The sequence below is a fragment of the Molothrus aeneus genome, chromosome 9 (assembly GCF_037042795.1).
Source record: "Molothrus aeneus isolate 106 chromosome 9, BPBGC_Maene_1.0, whole genome shotgun sequence".
NCBI lineage: Eukaryota > Metazoa > Chordata > Aves > Passeriformes > Icteridae > Molothrus > Molothrus aeneus.
In genome coordinates this window covers 23,699,240-23,720,116 of record NC_089654.1, presented here as the reverse complement: position 1 = coordinate 23,720,116, position 20,877 = coordinate 23,699,240, and the positions used below count along the sequence as shown (strand labels likewise).

The 20,877-nt window shown below is 46.9% G+C and overlaps 1 protein-coding gene across 1 annotated transcript in view; it reads right to left on the bottom strand.

The window, feature by feature from the left end:
• Positions 1-19,706, bottom strand: part of LAMC1 (laminin subunit gamma 1) — a 64,892-nt gene extending 45,186 nt beyond the window's left edge. Inside the window, exon 1 of the mRNA XM_066555502.1 lies at positions 19,316-19,706. Coding sequence (XP_066411599.1) covers positions 19,316-19,706 — 391 coding nt within the window. The remainder of the gene's footprint in view (positions 1-19,315) is intronic.
• Between the last annotated feature and the right edge of the window lie 1,171 nt (positions 19,707-20,877).

Sequence of the window (20,877 nt, the reverse complement as noted above, 5' to 3'; positions counted from 1 at the left end):
GTTTTGCTTCTCTCACACACTAAAAGCAAAGAACAATTATGTGGAGATTCCCAAGCTGGTACAAAGCCACAAGCAGGAAGAAGCTCTGAAATACAGGGGTTTGGCAAAACACAATGAGAAACCACAAAGAAGAAAGGTAATCTTGGAGATGAGAGGCAAGACAAACACTAAAACCAAGTGGCTGCAACAGCTCTACCACTTTGAGTCTCAGTGTCTTCCACAGCTATGGAAAAGGTAATGAAGAGAAATGCACTGCAAGCAAAAGAGAAAAATATTAAAAAGGAATGGAATGAAGAATCTCTTTCCCCTCAACAGCTAAGGAGCTAAAGCTTGCTGTACCAACCTGACAACAAAGTTCCCAGGGAAAATGCAAGCTGCCAGTGATATTCCCAAATTTAGCACAGAAATATTGTGACCTACGGCAGTGACTATTTCATAACTTATGACCACAAGGATAAATAGAAGCTTTAAAAAAAGGCTTACAGAAGCATGCTACTCACTTGAACTCCAAAAAAAGCCTCAGCATAACAGCATATTCTCATAAAAAACCCATAGTCCCCGCTATTTTTTTAAAGAAAGTTGAATGCCCTTCAACTAAAAATCTCCAGATATATTAAAATCATTTTACAATTAACTTCTGCAGATGGAAAGTACATGCATGCACTCACTCTGAACACATTTAGCTGTGCTCCATGTGAAGTCAGGGAGCAGTGCTTCCCACCAGCTCCAGCCTCAGCACTGCCACACACCAACCACAGCCAGCAAAGCAATAAACTTCAGCACTTTTGGAGCAAAGGCACAACCAGTAAGTAGGAAGTATCCCAGTTCTTTTTATCAAGATTAGATGATCCTACTAAATCAGAGGGAATCCTCATTGGACAAGGAGGCAAAAAAGACATCTGTGCAGTGCAATGGAAGGCAGAAGGGAGTCATGACTATGCTGCCAAAACCTGAACTTCAGAAAACCTCCCCTAATTCCTACCATTTCAGGAAGGCTAACAAAAAAGAAAAACAAAAAAGCACAGCCCCACAGCTTGCTACCTTTCTGTTATGTTTGTTCCATGTCCCAGTTTCCGACAGAACTGCAATTCCACACAAGTTATGGGTGACTTTCACAGCTGCACAAAAGACAGACAGACAGATACAGGACAACACCTGGCAAGTGCCCATGCAGGCCTGACATAAGCCTGTGTGTCTGCTCACAGCACCAGACACAGTGCAATAAAAGCTGTGTGGTCACTGATGAGATTTCCACAATGACAAAATGCAGATATTAACAGCTGACAGCTGTTGTAAAGCAAACAGCTTGAGATGGGAGAATCAGGAAATCGCTCTCCATCATTCCATGCACTATTTACATCTGGAATCTTGTCTCTGCAACCACGATGGCCAGAGATACTTGTGGCTCAGGTTTATGTTTGGGGACACACATAGTTTCATAGTAAAAGAATCCCACCAAATAAAGGTCTTGCCTGCCTTTATCTTCTCATTTGAAAGGCATGGCTTTAGTTTGGGGCAAGCTCGGCAAAGTTAGGGGTCCTGAAAACAAAGAATTTGGTTTTTACACCAGTTAAAACTACTGGGGAAAGGGAAGTTGCAAAAAACTTATTTTTCTGTATGGTACAGATCACTACACTGTCATTTTTTCCTCTGTATCATCACTTGTGCCTTGTTCCCTAATATATGCCTGCACAGCAATCGACAAGAAAAAAACCCAGTTCTTCAGAAATTCCAAGCTCGGTCAATTACTTAAAATAATCACACAACCTACTGATTAGTAACACACTAAACCCCAATTTATCCAAGAGACAGTCTCTTCTTAGCTCAGAAAAGCAGCTCCTGAGTATGGGGTCAAGAGGACATCAGCAAGCACAAGTCCTTCCAAAACCTGGTGCTTCTTAAAATACAAGACATGCTTCAGCTTTCAGTGACCCTGTCAGCACCAACACAATAGCCCCGCCTCGAGTGCTCTATTTTTAACATTTTCCATCCACACAAAAGACAGCTATTTAATAAATCTAAAGGAAGTATAACTAAATGAGAGTTGAACAGAACTTTCTTCAGGGCCAGCCCAAATAACATGAGCACAAGCCACAGCTGAAGGCAGCCCAAATGATTTGCAGGGATTACTGAATTACAAACATATACTGGCCTCAAAGACAGCAGAGATGCCAAAAACTGGTGCCTGGTCTCCTGGGGGCACATGGTGGAGCTGAATCTGATGCAAAGGTCAGCGCCCTCCCTATATGCTCATGTGATGCAGGGTCATCTGGTATGGCTGCCACTGAGAATAGGTGCTATAAAGAATAAAGCCAACCTTAAATGACTCATTATTTATTGGATGCATGTGGTTCCTTTAATTTTGGTGAGGATGTCTGGGATAACTGTAAATCAGAGTGCTTGCAGAGCTCTCTACCCCCCTGGCCTGTGTACATGTGTGCACGCTATCTTTAGCTAACAAGCCCTTGCTTGCCTTGCTGGCAGGATTCAGCTTGTGCTGGAGCTGGAGACACCCTGCTCCAGAGCAGTCACAGACTCATTGCCTTTGGAGGTAAGGATGCATTTAGCATCAAAAATAAAAAGATCCAGAGGTTTTTCAGTCTCTCCCAGCAGGAAGGAAGGGCTCAGCACTCCAAAAGCCCCAGCAAGACTCTGCAGCTTACATCTTCCAGGAACTTGAGACTCCTTTTGAAACCAAGCCCACTGAGGACAGCTTTCAAGCATTGTCTGGGGAGGAGAGAGCTGACTCTTCACCACCTTTCCCCCAAATGTGAGTGAGAGAGAAAGATGAATTTGCACGGCAGTGCTGTGCCTGGCCTTGCAAGGGAACTTCCCCTGATCTGATGGAAGAGCATCTGTCCTCATGCTCTGCTTCCAACCAGGATTAAACCAGAAATGTCCTTGGTGCACACTCTACACAAGCACCCCAGAACCTGAACACCCCATTGGTGATCTCAGCACCTCTTCCCAGCACATCAGAGGCAGCTCCAGGTCAGCAGATGGGCTGGATCTTTCCAGCAAGAGTTGACTGGGCAGGAACTGCTGCATACCCATGCAAAAATGCGTTGCTCTGGGGGTTTTCTTGCTCATCTTTAGCTCTGTGTGGGCAGGACAGAACTAAAGGGAGACCTGGTAAGAAAAGCCCTCAGGTATGCTAAACTTGTTTTCCATTCCTCCAGGCACCCGGAAGATTAAGCAAGTAGGTGAAAGTTGCATAAAAAACCTCAATCCTCTCTCTAGGACCAATAAATACCATTCATTTGCAGGATCAAAGAACACCTTTTTTTGTCCCCAAAACCAGAAGGCATGACCATTTTTATTACTATAAACTGCAAAGATTTATCACCATTCATTGGCTGTCTCTGAAGAGCAGCTCTGTACAGGTGGCAGGTGACTTGCAAGAAAACCTCCTCCTAGGAGGCACATCTGCCAACTTTTGTTGAAAAGCTTCCTAAGAGATGAAAAGAAAGAAATGCTGACGCAACAGCAAGAGCTGTTTTAGTAATTAACCAAATCATTTCAGCCTCTCTCTCTCCTTATGTTTAACTCTTAGATATACAGTGAGTATCAGAGGTGCAAAACTCCTTCATGGGCTTTATCTCATCCCTCACCATGAAAACTTCGAACTCACCAACTGAAAAGCAAGTTATTGTAGTGCTATTAATTCTAAAATGAATAAGCCTATAATTTTAATTGCACTGGAATCCACTAGCTCCATCTTCAAGATAATTTATGGAAAATTTTTACTTTAGCATTATTTTTTTAACAACTCTTTGTGATGAAAAGCTTTAAAAAGACAAACAAATGGACCATCTATAAAGTTATTTTTTTAGTGTAGATCCAGCTGTTGCCCTTGAATCTGCTTCTAGACTAGTGAAGTAAATGCGTAAATATCACCTGGCCCACTTAGTGGGCTATTTAAAAAAAAATTCCATTATTATTCCTTATGCAAAGTCAGCTAAAACAAGCTAGGACAGCTCAATCTCCAAATAAAGAGGTTTTGCATAAAGTAAAACTCAACAAGAATTCAGTTTTTTAACTTAAATACAGACATGAATGTCTTTTCTAAGAAAGCCCTCCCCCAGAAATGTTCTCTGATCTCTCTCACCTTTTTCTCGTTTCTTGCTTCACCTAATGAGCTGCTCCCATGTGCAAAACATAAAAGTGGAAATTTCAAATTCCTTTTATAGAAGTCTTGAAAGAGTTCTAGAGTTCTAGAGTCTAGAGTTTTGAAAGCTCACAGTAGTTTCTCATAATACAAAGTCCACACTTTTGAGTTTTTCTTAGCACCAGAGAATCCCAGAACTGTTTGAGTTGGAAGGGACCTTAGCTTGTTCCACCCCCTGCCGTGGGCAAGGACACTTTCCACTAGACCGTGTTCCTCCAAGACTCATCCAACTCTGCCTTGGACACTTCCAGGAATCCAGGGGCAGCCACAGCTTCTCTGGGCACCCTGTGCCAGGGCCTCCCCACCCTCACAGGGAGCAATTTCCTCCTCAATTCTCATCACACAAGTTCTTCTAAAAAAAGTTTTAGGATGTTTTCAAAGTTGTCGGTGACCAGTCTAAGTATGTCCCCCATCCCTGGGCTGTGCATCCTGGTGCCCCTTTCCCACCAGGCAGCATTTACCTGGCCACAGGCACACCTCAGGATGATCAAGGCCACCAAAAGGTTATCTTCCCATCAAATTGACTGCTGGCACTTAAGCAAGCAAGCTGATCCTACCAGCCAAGGGCTGTGTGGTTCCTTGCCCCCAGCTGCAATAAGTGGGCAGGGCTGAGAGACACCAGTTCACATGAGAGGCTGTGAAGTCACACCTTCATTCCTTGCTGCCCAGATTTCTAGCACTCCACTGAGCCCCAGGACAGCTATTCTGCAAGGGCACTGCATAATTCACACACAAAATGCTTCTGCCTTGCACTCTGTTGTCACAGCAACTGAACACAAAGCATGACTGTCAGCATGAAAGCCTTGGGTGGTTGAAGAAGAGAGAGGGGAAGCAGCGGATGTGCAGGACAAAAATGGCCTGGTGATACAGTACAGAGTTACATGGCAAGTCTTGGAGCAGCTCCTGACAGAAAATCCAAGCTCCCACCAGCTCATCCTTATGGCTTATACTTCATTCTGGAGAATTATAGAAGGGTTTGGGTTGGAAGGGATCTTTAAAGGCCACCCAGTCCAACCCCCTGCAACAAGCAGAGACATCTGCAACTAGAGCAGGTGGCTCAGATCCCCATCCAACCTGGCCTTTAATGCTTCCACTCACCACCTCTCTGGGTAACCTGTTCCACTGTTTTATCACCCTCATTTCTTCCTTATATCTAAATGAATCAACCTTGCTTTAGTTTAAAAACATCACCCCTTGTCCTATCACTTTAAAAGGTCTGTCCCCACCTTTCTTATTAGTTCCCATTAAGTACTGAAAGGAAGAAGTTTAATGATGATTTGATTGTTTTACCTTGATAACATACCTCAAAAAACCAACGGTCTGTATACTTTAGGCACAGTAAATGAAGATGTTTCAGGAATTCCTTACCAATTATTAATTAATCCTTTTTTAATTACTGATTCAGAATGACCAGTAATCTTTTCCAATAAGGATATGAATCTTCCCCTTCAAAATCTTTAAACATGCATTTCTAAAGGATGCAAAGAAAGCACACAGACCCAGGAGTTACACACTCTTTTAACTACTAATGCTTGTTTACACTTCAAAGCAAACCTCTGCTACTAGAACTTAATTAATTAACCATTACCTCTATGATAAAAAGCATATGATATTCCACTCTGCAAACCACGGTCACTCGGCCTGAAGGCTCTTTCTTCTCTGCAAGCAGATGCAAGAATAAGTGGCTTCAGCATCTACCTCAGGAAGTAGGGCATGTGGAAAGCCACCATGGATTTTTTCTTATTTGTTTTTGAGGCTATTCTTATTTTACACCTGACAAGACACTCTGTAGTACCTCTGAAGCAACTGCCACTTCTTTCCCAAGGGTAGCCAAACATCACGTAACTGGATGAGGAACATACAACATCCTTAACAGGCTCCATGCCTACTATCCAGCCAAAACCTTTGCCATCCATTGCTATTTCTGGAGGGTTACCTCTGCTGAAAGTCAGCTTCAAGACATCAGCAGGAGAAAACCAGAAGTTGATAGATTTCAGCTGTATGCTTTAAAATAAGCTTCAATTGAGCACAAGTACCTGAACAAAGCAAGACCAGAGACTGTTACAGGAGCACATACTTGATTTCTCCATTCACATTTCTGTTAGTTTAAAGGAGTCTGGGGGTTTTTTTGGTGGGTGAGGGAAGCCACAGAAGTGGCTTCTGAGAGAGAAGCTGCTTGAAGCTTCTACTGTCCAGCAGAGTCAATCTCTGAGGGCTCTGATGATGGACAAGTTGCTGGCCCAATTAGAGTAGTTGGCAATGCCTCTGTGATGATGTACTTAAGAAGGAAAAATAACACATGCAGGTTTTTTCTTCTTTTTCTGAGGGGTGGGGAGGTTTTTTAATTCTTTTCCGAGGGTGGTGGGGTCCGGGCCCTCCCGGCACTGGGAGCAGCCACACGGCCGGGGCCAGAGAGCCAGGGCCACACAGCTGCTGCCATCTCAGCTCACAGTGAACTTTGCCTGTTCAGCTGCTTTTAGCCAACCATGCTGAGAGCAGAAGGGCAGAGGTGGCACAAAGACAGGCACTGAATGATGCCAGTGCCATGGCAGTGGTGGGGACCACAGTGAGCAATGCCCCGATAAGGAGCCCAGACAAGATCAACCTTTCAGCACTGCAAAACCCTGTAAGAACTTTTCAATTGACAGAGCTTGAGAACATACAAACCCATTAACAACAATTTTTTCCTGAATCAGAGAAAAGAAAAAGGTGAAGACACATGAGGAGAACAACATGGCGACACTAAGGTCAGTGAAAGGAAAGAAGGGGAGGAGGTGCTCCAAATGTCAGAGCTGAGACTCTTCTGGAAGCCATGGTGAGGACTATAATACAACTGTCTCCATGTAATTGGTGAAGTGTATGGGGGGATGCAGAGATCCACCTGGAGCCCATGAGAAAGGTGCTCACGCTGGAGCCAGTGGATGCTAAAAAGCTCTAGAGACCCAAACAGAGAGAGTAAGGTCCTTGCTTCCAGGGATAGAGAACCCTGGCTTCCAGACTAGAACAGCTCATCCTTAATAGACTAAACCCATGAACTAAAAGGACCCATGCCACGTAGTTCGGGAAGACCTTTTGCCCATGGGAGGGACTCCCATTACAGCAGGTCAGGCAGGACTGCTACTCATGAAAATTAGAACCATGTTGGAGAAGTGCACAGCAAACTCCTCTCCCATGGAAAGGACCCCATGGCATAGCAAAAGACACTCCTCTCCCTAAGCAAACTGAAGAAAGATTTTCAGAAGTGACAAACTGACTAGAGGCCCCATGTTTTGTTTCCCTGCACTGTCAGTGGAAGGAGGGGCTGGAAGGGGGAAAGGGTGTTCTAAAGGTTTCTTTTAGTTCTCATTACCCACTTTTAATTCTGTTAATAATAAATTTTCTTTATGCTGTTTAAGTTTGAACCTGTTTTGTCCTTAGTGTTTTTCTCCTAATCCTTATCATTTAGCCCTTCAGTTTTTTTCCCCCTCCTCTGCTCAGCTAAAGCAGAGGAAAAGAAGTGAATTATTTTTGTGAGTGCCTGGCTTTTGGCAAACCACAACAGTTCAGACTCTTACCAGCAAATTTTTTAAGCAAGCCAGCACCCATGTCACTCCTCAGAGAGTTCAACAGGGAACATTTCACCCTGTGATGCAAATCACACACACAGAGCAGAGATGTGAATCAAACCCTTCATGCTTTCATGTCCTCATGGCTCCAATGGCAACACCACCTCCTTTACTGGAGGTCTCTCGTGGTTTCCAGAAGCCAAGAGCAGCTTTCTGCAGGGGCCCAGAGGACACGGTGGGGTGCTGAGCCCCGGGGATGCCGGGTCCCAGCAGCTGTGTGTTTGTTTGCAGGAAGGACAAACGCCAGCAGGCTGCCAGCACTGCTGTGAATTTCAAAGCACAGCTCAAACTTTCTGCTACACAGCTCTAATGAAGCAGATTAACAACTCCAAATTCTGTCCCTTTGGCTGAACCACCTCTCTTCCCACAGCCCATCTCTGTACCCCAGCATTCAATACTGCTCCCATCCATGGCATCATCCTTTTTCAAAACACTTCATTCCCTCCCACTGCTTTCAAGTCAACTTTGACTTTTTCTGGGTAACAGCAATAAAGAAAATCAGGATTTATAGGACAGAAAGGCTGGAAGACAGGGTCCCTCCCACCCAGCAGAGCAGCATGTTAATGTTCTAACATGCAGTTCACAAAAGAACATACCACAGCCCTGAAGTTACAAAACAGACTGAATGGCTGATATGAAGAAAGTGATACATTCACAGACAAATTAACGAGGAGACATATTCAGTACAAGGTTTCACAACAGAAAGAACTGAGATTCCTATGAACATTTTTATTTTTAACCTTTTCCACACAATAGTTAGTGTCACTGTCCAGGCAGATATCAGTGTCAGATCACAGCACTGCTCTAACTGCATATCCAAATCCTTGATAAATTAACCATTAATTTGCTGAGTAACTACAACAAAACCAGAGCCAACTGCTTCAAATGCAACACAAAACTAGCCTGCTGCCTTCCTTGACACAAGAGTTTTTACAAGGCCTGTACCCAGCTGGTGACCATGGTGTTCATGAGCTGTCAATGCCACAGCTGCATCATAGCTGCTCCAAGCAATTTTCAACACCATGGGGCTATGAATCATGAGCAAAACATGACTTACCATCAAAAAACCATGTTACTGCCATGTTTTTGCTTGAACTTGAAGAAAATCAAAGCACAGAAAAGCAACAAACAATCTTTGGCAATCTTGTGATATTCTTTCCCAGGGCTACCCTTGTACTTTCAGAGCCACAGAAAAATGCATTTTCCTAGAGAGCTCTAAATGTATCACTAGATATCAAATTAAAGATCTTCTAAGAGTGCCTCTTGGATTATTTTTTTATGAAACTGTGTGTTCCATACTTGAAAGCTGGTAGCAGTCTGCCAGAGAATTGAGAGAACCAATGTGGGTGCAAAGGAGTGCCCCAAGTTCATGATTCACAGCCTTTCCAGAATCCCCCAAAAAATTGTGGGCTTCTCCTGACACAGCTCCTACTAAGTATAGGAAAATAGGGCTACAAGGAAATATGTGGCAGAGAAAATACATCTTAAGTTGCTAACAGTAAAAAAGGCCCTTACTTCCTGAAAGTGCTACAGAGCTTTTGGAAAAGCTCATCTCTGTATCATTACTTCCAAAATAATCTGTACTTTGCTCCACAAGGGTTTAGCTGCCCAGGACCGTCCCTGCTCAGCCTCCTGCAATGTGGGCTGGCCCTGGGGAGGGAGGCTGTGAGAAAGGGGCAGCACACAGAGATGTGTGCAGAGTCACTCTGCTTAGAAAGCAGAAGGGCAGTGACTCGTGTAATGCCCCTCATTTGATCAGTAAACTCATGCCTGCAGAGCACGGATGGAGGGCACAAAGAGCCATCCTAGTGCCCAGCAACCCTCCCAGCTCCACCTGCAACCCCAGAAGAACAAGGCAGGGAAGGCAAGCAGGGCAAAAACTAGATTTCATTAAGTAGACATTGCACAATGATAGTGGGTTGTGGCTTTATTCAGAGCTCACATTTCGCTCTGGCAGTGGCACCGGCTCTGCAGCAGCTGCCCCATCCCTGCAGCCCCAACTCTCTTTACTCCAAGCTTGTAGCAGCTTCTTCACAACCCTGCTGGGAAGCACCAGAGACAAACATTTGGTTTCATGACCAAAAAAATGGCTTGAGTTGAGGAAAATTTGTAACAGGCCTTTGATGAGGGGCTCCCATCCCCGCCCAGTCCCTAACAAGTGCAAGATGAGAAATTATAGAACACTGAGCATTTCTGGATTTTGAACTTGCACTGTATTTCTCAGTCTAACCAAAATGAAACCACCAGTGCCTTGTCTGTACACATGTATAAAGCAGTGAGTGTACAAGGGCAGCAGCAACGCTCCAGGCAGGCCAAGGCTGCTGCCAGGACTAGAACTGTGGGAGATCTCAGCTAAAACCCTAAAAACCTCATCCCAGGAAGGGGGTTACCTTCCCAATCTGCACAGCCCCGGGACATCTCAGCACCAGGAAAACAGGAGTGGGGAGGGGGGGAAACCCAGGAAGGCTGCAAGGAGCTTCAGGAAGGAGAAAAAAGGGAGAAAGGGGACAGTAAACAGATCTGCAAGCTTTGAGCAACCACAGACTTCATCAACAGCTTCTTAACAAGTTCATCAAGTACATTCAGTGTTGATAAATCCCTTGTCCTGGGTATCTCCAGCGAGGATAGCAGGAGCCATGAGACCACAGAAGGCAGCCAGTAAAGGCAGAGGAAGCAGCAGCTGGAAGGGGAGCATCAGCTGCTGTCACACAGTAAAAGGAGTGTGGGCCAAGCCCAGCACCTTGACAGCCAGAGCCAGGAGCAGGACAGAGGGAAACACGCTGCATCCTCATAAATAACCCATGTTTTTTCCAGAAGCTGAGAAGCAAGGGCAGCCTGACCAGGGCTGCTCCCCAGGGACCAGCCCTGCAAGCTGCTGGGAAGAAAATCCCATTGCAATATCCCACCAGATGGGAACATGCAAAGCACTGCAGATGAAAGGACTATAAATAATCATTGCAATCAGAGCTGACCCAGGACAAGAACATTTTCTTTTCTCTCAGTCAAACAGTCACATACAAAACTGACATCAAGAAGCATTTTAATGGTGCTTTTTCCAGAAGGGACTGATTTTTCATTCCAATAATCTCAATACACTGAAAAAAACTTGAGCCTTTCAAAGTACATGACTTATACCGTATTTACAAGGTTGTGGAGGCACCAAGAAAACAGTCCCTTTATCCCTCTTGAAGAGGTCCAATGCAACCATTTCCTTAAAAAGAATCCAAGACACATTATCTTTTAATTCAAAGATAAGAAAGATTTGACTCCCTGAAACAAATTATACAAGGAAAGGAAAAGTTTTTTAAAAATTAAAAAACAACCTGTTGAGCACCTCTGATATTTTCCCCCAGCCAAAACAAACCAAACTGGACCAAGTGCAACATGCTGCACAAGCAGCTGCTCACTGTGGTAGGAACAATGTCTTTTTTGATGCCAAGTAGGTTGAGCTATAAAGCAGACTTTGAAAAAAAAAACAACAAAAACTTGCAAGAAGAAAGGAGAGTGCTTGGAACTGGGCTGGTGCCAAGCCCAAACTCCAGAGCACTCCCTCAGCCTTGGAGCACCAAAAGGAATGAGCATTTCAGGCAACTCACTGGGAAACCAAGGGCTACCATGTCCAGCCAGCCACTGCCCACTTGAGCACACATGTGATGAACAATCTCTGTTATCAAGCAGGTTTTAATATTTGATAGGTTTAAGGGGGTTAGGGATGTTTTGTTAAGAGGTGATCTTCCCATTACAGAGGGTTAAGAGCAATGGATGGGTCAGGTCTGCCTGCTTTGCACTTCAGGCACCACTCCTGAAGCCATTTAACCCTGGTTCTGCACCCTGGCCTTCCCACAGGAGCATCCCAAGCCCCCAAGGATGAACCAGCCATTTACCTTGTTCTCCTGTAAAACACAGGACCCACTGCAAAGCCAAGTCAGACAAACAGTTCTCCAAACACACCAGTCTGTACCAGAAATGAGAACACTGCAGAAAGCTGAGCCAAGAACCCACAAACCCTGGGTCTTTTCAAGTTCTCAATATATCATCTCTACAAACATCTTAAAAGTCTTCCCTTTCCCCCACAAAAACACCAAATCCCCAAACAACTGTACAAATAAGGCCTCAAGCTCCCTGGAAATGTACCTCCCATGTACAAGATGGTACTAGTTTACCTGCCAAAGAAGAAAAAAAAAAAGTAAAAAAAAAAGTCCAATAATAGTTTTTGGATAATATTTCTAAATGAGGAAATTTTGAAATTCTCCATTGCTGAACACAGCTGTGTTGTGTCAGAACTGCAGGCATGATTACCACTGGAAACAGCTCTTTGATGACTATCACACTGGAATATCTAAAACAAGTAGAAGCATGGAAACAAAAAGTGCTTTGCCACCCAGTTTCAAACAGAATGCTGAAGACCACTGAATAATATATGAGGGGGTTGATGGGAATTTGGGTTTTTTTTGGTGAAAGATCTCACAAATAGGGCTGGGCTGGTAGAAAAAAAAGACTGAGGCTTTCTTTAAATTTAAATAAAATTACCTTGTTATTTCAGATCCTGTTACAGCTGATGAGTTTTCACCATTTTCCAAGCTTCTACATGAGAATAATTCCTAGAAATTATGTTTTACCTAAAAGCCCACCATGGCTACCAGCAGCTTGCACCTTTGGTCTGGCAAACTACAAAAGGCAGCTTCTCCTCTCAGTGTTCCTGGTCCTGTTTGACACCTGCACATGCCTAGGAGCAGCAGCTCCCTGATCTCGTGGTTGGTCAGCAGCTGTTGTGAACCTCTCATCAATGCTGATGTGACAACCAACAGCACATCACACTGCTAAAAACCCAGCCTTACTCATGGAATGCTGAGGACAATGAGAGCAATCCCCAGTACACCCTCTGGAAATGGCTAGGAGATTATCCTAATTTTACAAAGAGTTTCAAACACAGCTAGTGATGTCCTCAACACAAGCAGCCACATTCATCCCTGCCTTGAAGATTGTAAAGCTTGATTTGAGACACACAGGGCCATCTGGGGGGGAAACATATTCCTTTCTGTGTGGTGGGACAGCAGACCCAGCAAGATTTGTGCAATTCATTATGAAACTCATGCTATTTTCTGATCAAAACACATTGTGGTAGCCACCAATAAGCAAGATCTCATGGTTAAGAGATGTGTAATAGCAGGCTAGAATGGTTTTTGCATGCCAGAGCTTACATGGGAGGTAGCAGCCCAGGGTGAGCTTCCAAGGGTTGTTACAGACCAGAGCTGGTGACTTTAGATGTGATGTTTAACATGCCAGATCCCACACCCCAGTTAACCCAGGGAAGAGCATGCAGCCAGAGGGTAAAATCACCCAGCATGGCCTCACCAGTGGGGGTGAGCACTGAATTAGGGCCCCAGGACACAAGCAGGAGGTCTTAGCCAGACAAAGGTGGTAAGCATAATGCCTACAGCCTTTCTTCTTATGGTGAACCCAAGATCCGAGTTTCCCATCCCATCCATCTACACTGGAAATTCTTTTCTCTAAGTGCTGTTTGCAGAGCAATCCCATTTTTCATTTCCATGGGAAGAGGCAGCCTGGGATTTTCACTTGCAGACTCAGGCCACAAGAGCCTCCCAAAGCCTCAGGCTACAAGAGAAACAGTACCTAATAAGCCAGAAGCTTTTCAGCACGCTAACAATTCTGAGCAGCAAACTGTTTCAAAGGTTTAAACCTACCACAGGAACTGTGAAAACCTGCCACTATTTCTTTTACCAGCTCAGGGCAAGCACCACAAATAGCAGCTGGATTTGCAGCACAATACCACACAGCTCCAGCTCTCTCCACCCCCCAAAGTAAGTGTTCTGCCATGTATAGCATTCCCGAAGGAGTCAGGCAGAGGCATCAGCATCCCGAGACAGAGCAGGAGAAAAACTTGGGAATTTGGGGTGTATGCAGGAAGTGATACCTTTATATAACTGCACTGAATAACTGCTGGCCACTAAAAGCCCCGATCTCTTCAGTACTCGTGTTGAAACCTGCAAAATGTAAATCGAGCCTTTGCCAGACCAACTAAAATAGCGTCTCCCCGAGGGCTCCGCAAATACCACGGCAAAGCCCAGGCTCCTGACACGCCCTGAGCACCGGCCTTGGAGCTGGAAATGCCCTCCCACCGCCTCAATCACCACCGAGTCTTTAAATTGCAGCTACACCAGGCAAAGCTTCACGTGCATACATACACCCTGCTTGCTTGCACTTGGTTTTACCACGGCGGTTCCCTAAGGAAAGCAGCAAACCACAGCCTCAAAAATTTTAATGGGATAACTGGCAAACTGAGGGCATCACTGCACTGAATAAAACAGAGCAACTGCATCCCAGTGCTATAAACTATCTGTTTGATTTAAGTCACATTTTATAGCTCTCCCTTCTGGAAGAAAAACCCCACTGGTTTTCTGTACTCAAAAAAACCTCTGGTCTGCTAAAAACAACGGGCAAATCAAGCCAGGGCTGAGCACAAGAACTGGCAACTCGCCTGGGTTTCCTTGTAAATGCCTTCAAATGGCAGTCATGCCTCAAACCATGCTTTGCCGGCAAAGTGTATATATAACCAAGCATCCTCGCTCTCCTCAGAGCCAAATAAAGGGCTGAGCAGGCAGGAAAGGGGGAGGGGAAGGAGATGGGTAATTCATTCTTTAGCAACCAACAGCTTTCACAAGTTTTTCTTTACTTAATGTATACAAGACACACCATCCAGCTTGGTGACATGAGTTTCCAGGCTAGTCTATAGTAAGGATTTCAGGAGCCAACACGTTTTTAACCAAGGGAACCAGCAAATTCATCTTTCTTCCTGACAGGCAGCATACCAGAGGGCTGCTTCCAGCACCAAACACAACAGAAGAGGAAGGAATTGATCTTGTCTGCCTTCCAGATAGTCCTGAATCCACAGTTAGGCCACCACCACCATCAGTCAGGCACATCTGGACACCATCCCTGCTGAGATGCAGAGGACAGTCACCTGCCCCAAGAACTGGACTGCTCTGAGCTCACAGCTGATAAAAGCATGGCTGCTCTCAGTGGAGATGGAGTCACCCCACCATGGAACAGCCACCAGCATGCTGAGGAGGCTTCCTCTTTAGCTGAGTAACAAAACCCTGGGATAGCCACAAATCACAACAGCTAAAATCAAGGTGTGAGAGTGGTCCAGAAAGTAAAAGTGGTGGGGAAAAATGAGAGGTGGCTCTAGCAGAGCTGGCTGGGAAGGGAACACAAAGGAATGTGTAGAAGTAGATTTTAAAAAGTGTAGAAACAGAAAGCACACGGAAATTAGAGCTGCAGAAGGAAAGAGCGAGAATCTGCTCTGAAAAAACGCAAACCTTTGCCCCAGCTAGAGCACCCAGTACCAAAATACTCCATGTACCTCCATGCTGTCTCTTTTCCCCTTCTTCCAGTGTTCAAGGGAAGAACATCTTCAACAACACAGCATTGTTTCTGTGTGTCAGGAGTCTACAGCAATGCTGTGCTCAAGTGTATGCACACCAAGCACTGGGGAGATGCCAGAGCTGTCCCAGTGCTCCCAGGATAAGCAAACAGCACAGACAGTAAAAATAACGTGACACCCTGGCTTCAAAAACAAAGCAGACAACGCACTGTAAGGCCTTGGCTTCCATCTTCTACTTGAAAGCTGGCACCACTGCCTCAAAGTTCCTTTTTTTGGGAATATGTGGGAACATAGTGGGAGAGCAGTAAGAAAAAAAAAGACTGGCTGGGTCAAGTCTAAATAAGTAATAAATTCTGAGGAAATGGAAAATGGGGAAGCCAAGGGATACTTTTAAGAAATGCAGAAGAAAGGACCCAGCAATGCTCTCCCCTCCTCTCACTCACTAACCTAATTATCCAGACACCACCCTATCAACAGGTTCAGCTCCCCCTTCTCCTGACTTACAGCTGCAAATTCATGGCTCCAGGCCTTTCACCTACCCTTACTTAGGGTCTTAATACCCTCTCATACAAAGAGAAATAGCCTTTGTAACTCCAGATGTTCCTGGTGCAGGGAGTGGTAATTACCCCAATTCTCCTCTCCCCAGGGAGCACCCTAACTTCTGGACACAGGTGTCCTCTCCAAACACTCCCAGGATCTGAGCCTTTAACTCGGTAGTAGTGATCTGTGCTGTGTGTTTCTGTATCAGGCTTTGTGCTGGCACCTAGTCCCAAAACTAAAGGTTTTTAAACTTGCTTTGAACTGCACATTGTAAGGAGATTCAAAGAAATCCACATTCACATGTTGGCAACAGACCTGCAGTTCTTACTGACCTCTTGCAGGCCCCTCTGAAATGTTAATGCTGTTCTACATGGACTGAACATCGCTGGATGTTAATCAAGACATCTCAAACTGCCAAAAAACTCAGCACAGGGCAGCATGTACATGAAACCCAGAGTCAATGCAGCTGGTCCAGACCAGGTGCAAAACAGAATTAACTATTCAGGACACCAACGCTTTCAGAAATGAAGGCAATTGCAACATCAAATAAGGATATGGGTCTGAGCACAGAGCTTAATCCTCAAAGACCAGGCAGAACTAACTGCATGAAAGGGCTTTGTGTCCCAGAATGCCTTTATGTCCTACCCAGAGCATAAATACTTGTCAAGCTCCTTGCCTCTTTCTCTTAGTGATGTCAATAATTAAGTGTCCCACAGACCATAGTGCCTGCGGGCACACAGAACCCAAAAGCAGCACCCAGCAGCTCACTCAAACAAAGATGGTTTTAAGACCTCACAAAAGTAGGGAAGAGCAGGGCTGCAGAGAAGTTTGGGGCATTTCAGGCTAAGAAGGCACTGTCAGTACTCAACAGCTCTTCAACCTGCCACGAACTCTGCAACGCAGAGAATCACACAGCACATGTGCAGAGAGATAAATGCTTTGTTGTTGTCATCTTAAAACCAACTTCACCACTACCATGCCCACAACAAGCTCCTGCTTCTAAAAGGGCAATATATTAAAAATATCCCACCCAAAAACCTAACTAGGAAAAATCAGACCAAAAAACCCACTCAAATACACTCAAAGTCAGTCAGGCAGCTTCTGCTTTAAAGTTGTACTCTACTCAAAAAACATGGCAAAGCAAACTCCCAAAGCTCCAAGAGCCTGCAAACAAACCTGGAACACAAGTGAAAGTGCTGCAGTGCTACAGTATTTTGAAGATGCAGATGTTTTCAGCAAAATGTGTGCATTTCTTCAAAGCCCAGGACACAGCACACTGCTCCCAGTACTGTGTTTCAAAGAATACCCATATACACATGGATACACAAAACCAAGCACTTACAGACCCAATACAGATGGGTCTGTAAGTCTTGCCTTGATAATGAAAATTACAATGACTGTTATTAAGAAAGAAGTTGAAATCAAATCTTTGCTTTCCAGGACTTTTGAAAAAAAAATTCTAATGTACAAAGAAAAGAAAATAAAGATGGACTATTAGATATGCTTATGTGGTATATTTATGTTGAAGCTCCAAACAGAAGGAAACACTTCTGGGGCACATGGATGTGCTCATCAGGTGACCCTGGTACAGGACTCGGTGCCATCAACTACATCTCACCAATGCAGGTGAGAGCTCTCACAAGATCCAGCTCTCCAAGCCCTAACACCATTTTTCCCCTGAATTAGACTGTTATTGATACTAAACTTAATGCTCAACAGCTGCTCTTGATTAGAAGCTGTGAATGGCTGCAGTGGGGCTTTCTTTAATATTTATTTGATTTAATGACATGAGGATATAAGTTGTGGTTTCAACTTTCTCTCAGCTGTCTTGTCTTCCAGTTCTTAAATGATTACCCTTCCTCCACGTCATGACAGCTTGAATAACTGAATGAACAGAAAAGAAAAGCTTGTCCACAAACCAAAGTGAAGGCTAAAATACTTTATCCCAAAGAAACCTCTGGAACTGACAACCAATCAGAAAATTTACCTTCTTTTTTTGACTGGCTGTTACAGTTCAGCAGCAACGCTGGCTGTGGACACGCCTAACCCACCCAGCAATTAAAGGACAATGCTGCCCCGGGGGGTAAGAGGATACACAGCAGATGAGCCCTTGCACACGCGATTTCCCACAGTGCCTGCCACTTTTCAAACACACATCTCCCACCGGCATCCAAAGCTGGTTGTCTGGAAAACTCCATGATCCAATCCTGACCTCGGCTGCATTGGGTTACCAGTTGGACTTGGTCTTAAAGGTCTTTTCACAGAATCACAGAATGGCTTGAGTTGGAAGGGACTTTAGGCTCATCTCGTTCCACTCCCTGCCATGGGCTGGGACACCTTGCATTAAACCACGTTGCTCCAAGACCTGTCCAACCTGGCCTAGGATACTTCCAGGGATGGGGCATCCACAGCTTCTCTGTGCCAGAACCTCACCACCCTCACAGGGAACAATTTCTTTCTGCTATTTTTCCAACCTCTATGATCCCTGGTGCTCTATGATCCCTGGTGCATGGGGTGGGACACGATCACTGCAACCTGCTCCACTTCCAGGTGCCTCTGGCAGTGCAGCCTCTTCTCTCACAAACCAACAGCACCTCCAGTGCAGACTGCATGGAGCAACCCCTGCAATATTCACTGGAGAATGCTGAAAATCAAGTTTACCAAGCACTAGCAGCTAAGGAGTGAAGAACCAGCACAGGGCCAGACCCCTGGCTGAGGACATCCCACCACAACCACGGGGTGCAGGCAGCATTGATTTAGACCTGGTGAGCATTGCTGAGGACCTGCAGAGCAGGGATTCAATGACAGCCCCTGAACACTGGACCACGCAGGGCCTGGTTATTGGCACTCACCCAGGGATGGCCCCAGCAACGCCCATTGTGCAGGTGACCTTTCAGCTCAGAATCACAGAATGGGGCAAGTTGGAAGGGATCACAGTGGGCCATTGGGTCCCCCCTCTCTGCTCAAGCAGAGTCATCCCAGAGCACATGGCACAGGATTGTGTCCTGACAGGTCTGGAATATCTCCAAGTGAGAGACTCCACAGCCTCTCTGGTCTCTGTTCCAGTGCTCAGTCACTGCACAGGAAAGAAGTTCTTGGTCATGGTGGAACTTCTTGGGCATCCATCTCTGCCCATGGTCCCTTGTCCCATTGCTGGGCCCCAGGGAGCAGAGCCTGGTCCTCGCTCTGAGCCCTCCCTGCAGACAGGGACAGACAGGGCTCCTCTCAGCCATCTCCTCTCTAAGCTGAACACTCCCACCTCGTGAGAGAGATGCTCGAATCTCTCCATCATCTCCACAGCCTCTGCTAGACCTGCTTTAGAAGCTCCAGATCCTAAGGAGCCCAGACCTGGACACAGCATTCCCGATGTGCCTGAGGACAGGGGCAGGATCAGCCCTGGAAGAGCTGACTATGCTGGTCCTAACACACCCGGGGACACCACCGCGCTCAGGGCATGCTCGTGGACACCTCCTTGTCCACCAGGACTCCCAGCTTTTCTTCGCAGAGCTGCCCTCCAGCAGCTCAGCCCAGCCTGCGCTGGAGCCCAGGCTAACTCCTGCCCCGGTGCCGTCGCCCCCTGCCCGCTGCCGTCCTTACCGAGGTGCAGGGTGAGGTTGACGGCGGTGGGGTGCTGCACGCCGGCCAGCATGGTGCGGCTCTGCCACCAGGTCGCGTCGGCCGGGCTGTTGTAGTCGGTGAGGAAGGCGGCGCCATGGCTCAGGTGCGGCTGGGCGGCGTCGCAGAGGTGGCAGGACTGGGTGACGCCGGTGACCCCGGTCTGCACGCAGTACTCCTCGGCCGGCGTCCCGCACGTGTGCGTGGCCAGCACCGTAGCGTTGAACGCCGCGTTCACGAACTCGGGCATGCAGCGCTGCGCCCGCCCGCTCCGCTCCTCCGCGCACTCGTCCATGGCAGCGCCGCACCGCGCGGGCGCCCACAGCCACAGCACCCACAGCCACAGCGCCCAGCGCTCGCCGCCGCCCCCCATGGCGGGGCTGCGGGGGGCACGGAGGAGGGTCGCTCGCTCGCCGGGTGCCACCGCTCCGCGCCGGCCGCGGGCTGAGACGGGCGAGGCCCGGCGGGGCGAGGCGAGGCGAGGCGAGGCGGGGCGGGCGCGGAGCAGGCCGGGAGCGGAGTCCCGCAGCGTAGCCGGGCTGGAGCTGCCCCCGCCTCGCGGAATGCGCCGGCTTAAAGCGGCGATGGCGGCTGTGGGCCCGCTCCCACAGCATGGGCAGCTCTTGCCCTCACCCTCACCGCGGATCCGAGAGTGACCGCGGCAGAGCGCCGGGCCTGTCAGCGCCCCCGCACCAGCACACCCCGCAAAACTGCGCCTTTTACATAATCACTGAATCACTCAGGTTGGAAAAGACCCCCAGGATCATCGAGTGCAACCTTTCCCCGATCCCTGCCTTGTCAACCAGACCAGAGCCCTGAACGCCACGTCCAGTCGTTCCTTGGACACCTCCAGGGATGGAGACTCAGCAGCCCCTTCCACTGTCTAACACGCTTTCTATGAAGAAATTCTTCCCAATGTTCAACCCGAACCTCCCCTGCTCGGCGTAGGACTATGTCCCCTTGTCCTGTCACTTGTTTACTGGGACAAGATGCCAATCCCCCCGGCTGTCCCCTCCTGTCAGGGAGTTGTGCAGAGCCAGAAGGTCCCCCCTGAGCCTCCTTTTCTCCAGGTGAGCCCCTTTCCCAGCTCCCTCAGCTGCCCCTGGTGCTCCAGCCCCTTCCCCAGCTCTGTTTCCTTCTCTGGACATGCTCCAGCCCCTCAATGTCCTTCCTAAATTGAGGGGGCCAAAACTGGACACAGCTCTCAAGGTACCTCAGCAGTGCCGGGTGTAGGGGAGGAATCACTTCCCTGCTTCTGCTGGTCTCACTATTTCTGATTCCAGGTGCCACTGGCCCTCTTGCCCATCTAGGCACACACTGTCTCATGTTCAGCCAGCTGTCAAACACCACCACCAGGTCCTTTTTTTCATTTAAATGCTTTTCATAGGGGAAAAAAAAGTTTCTTGAGAAATGGGAGAAAACTGGTTGTGGGTTGCCAGCTAAGCGATGCCAAACTTGGATGGTTTGTGCCATCCAAGGACATGATCCTAAGCAGATCTGAGGGGACCCACCTCAGCTACTGTAATTTTTAATGAACTTTTGGT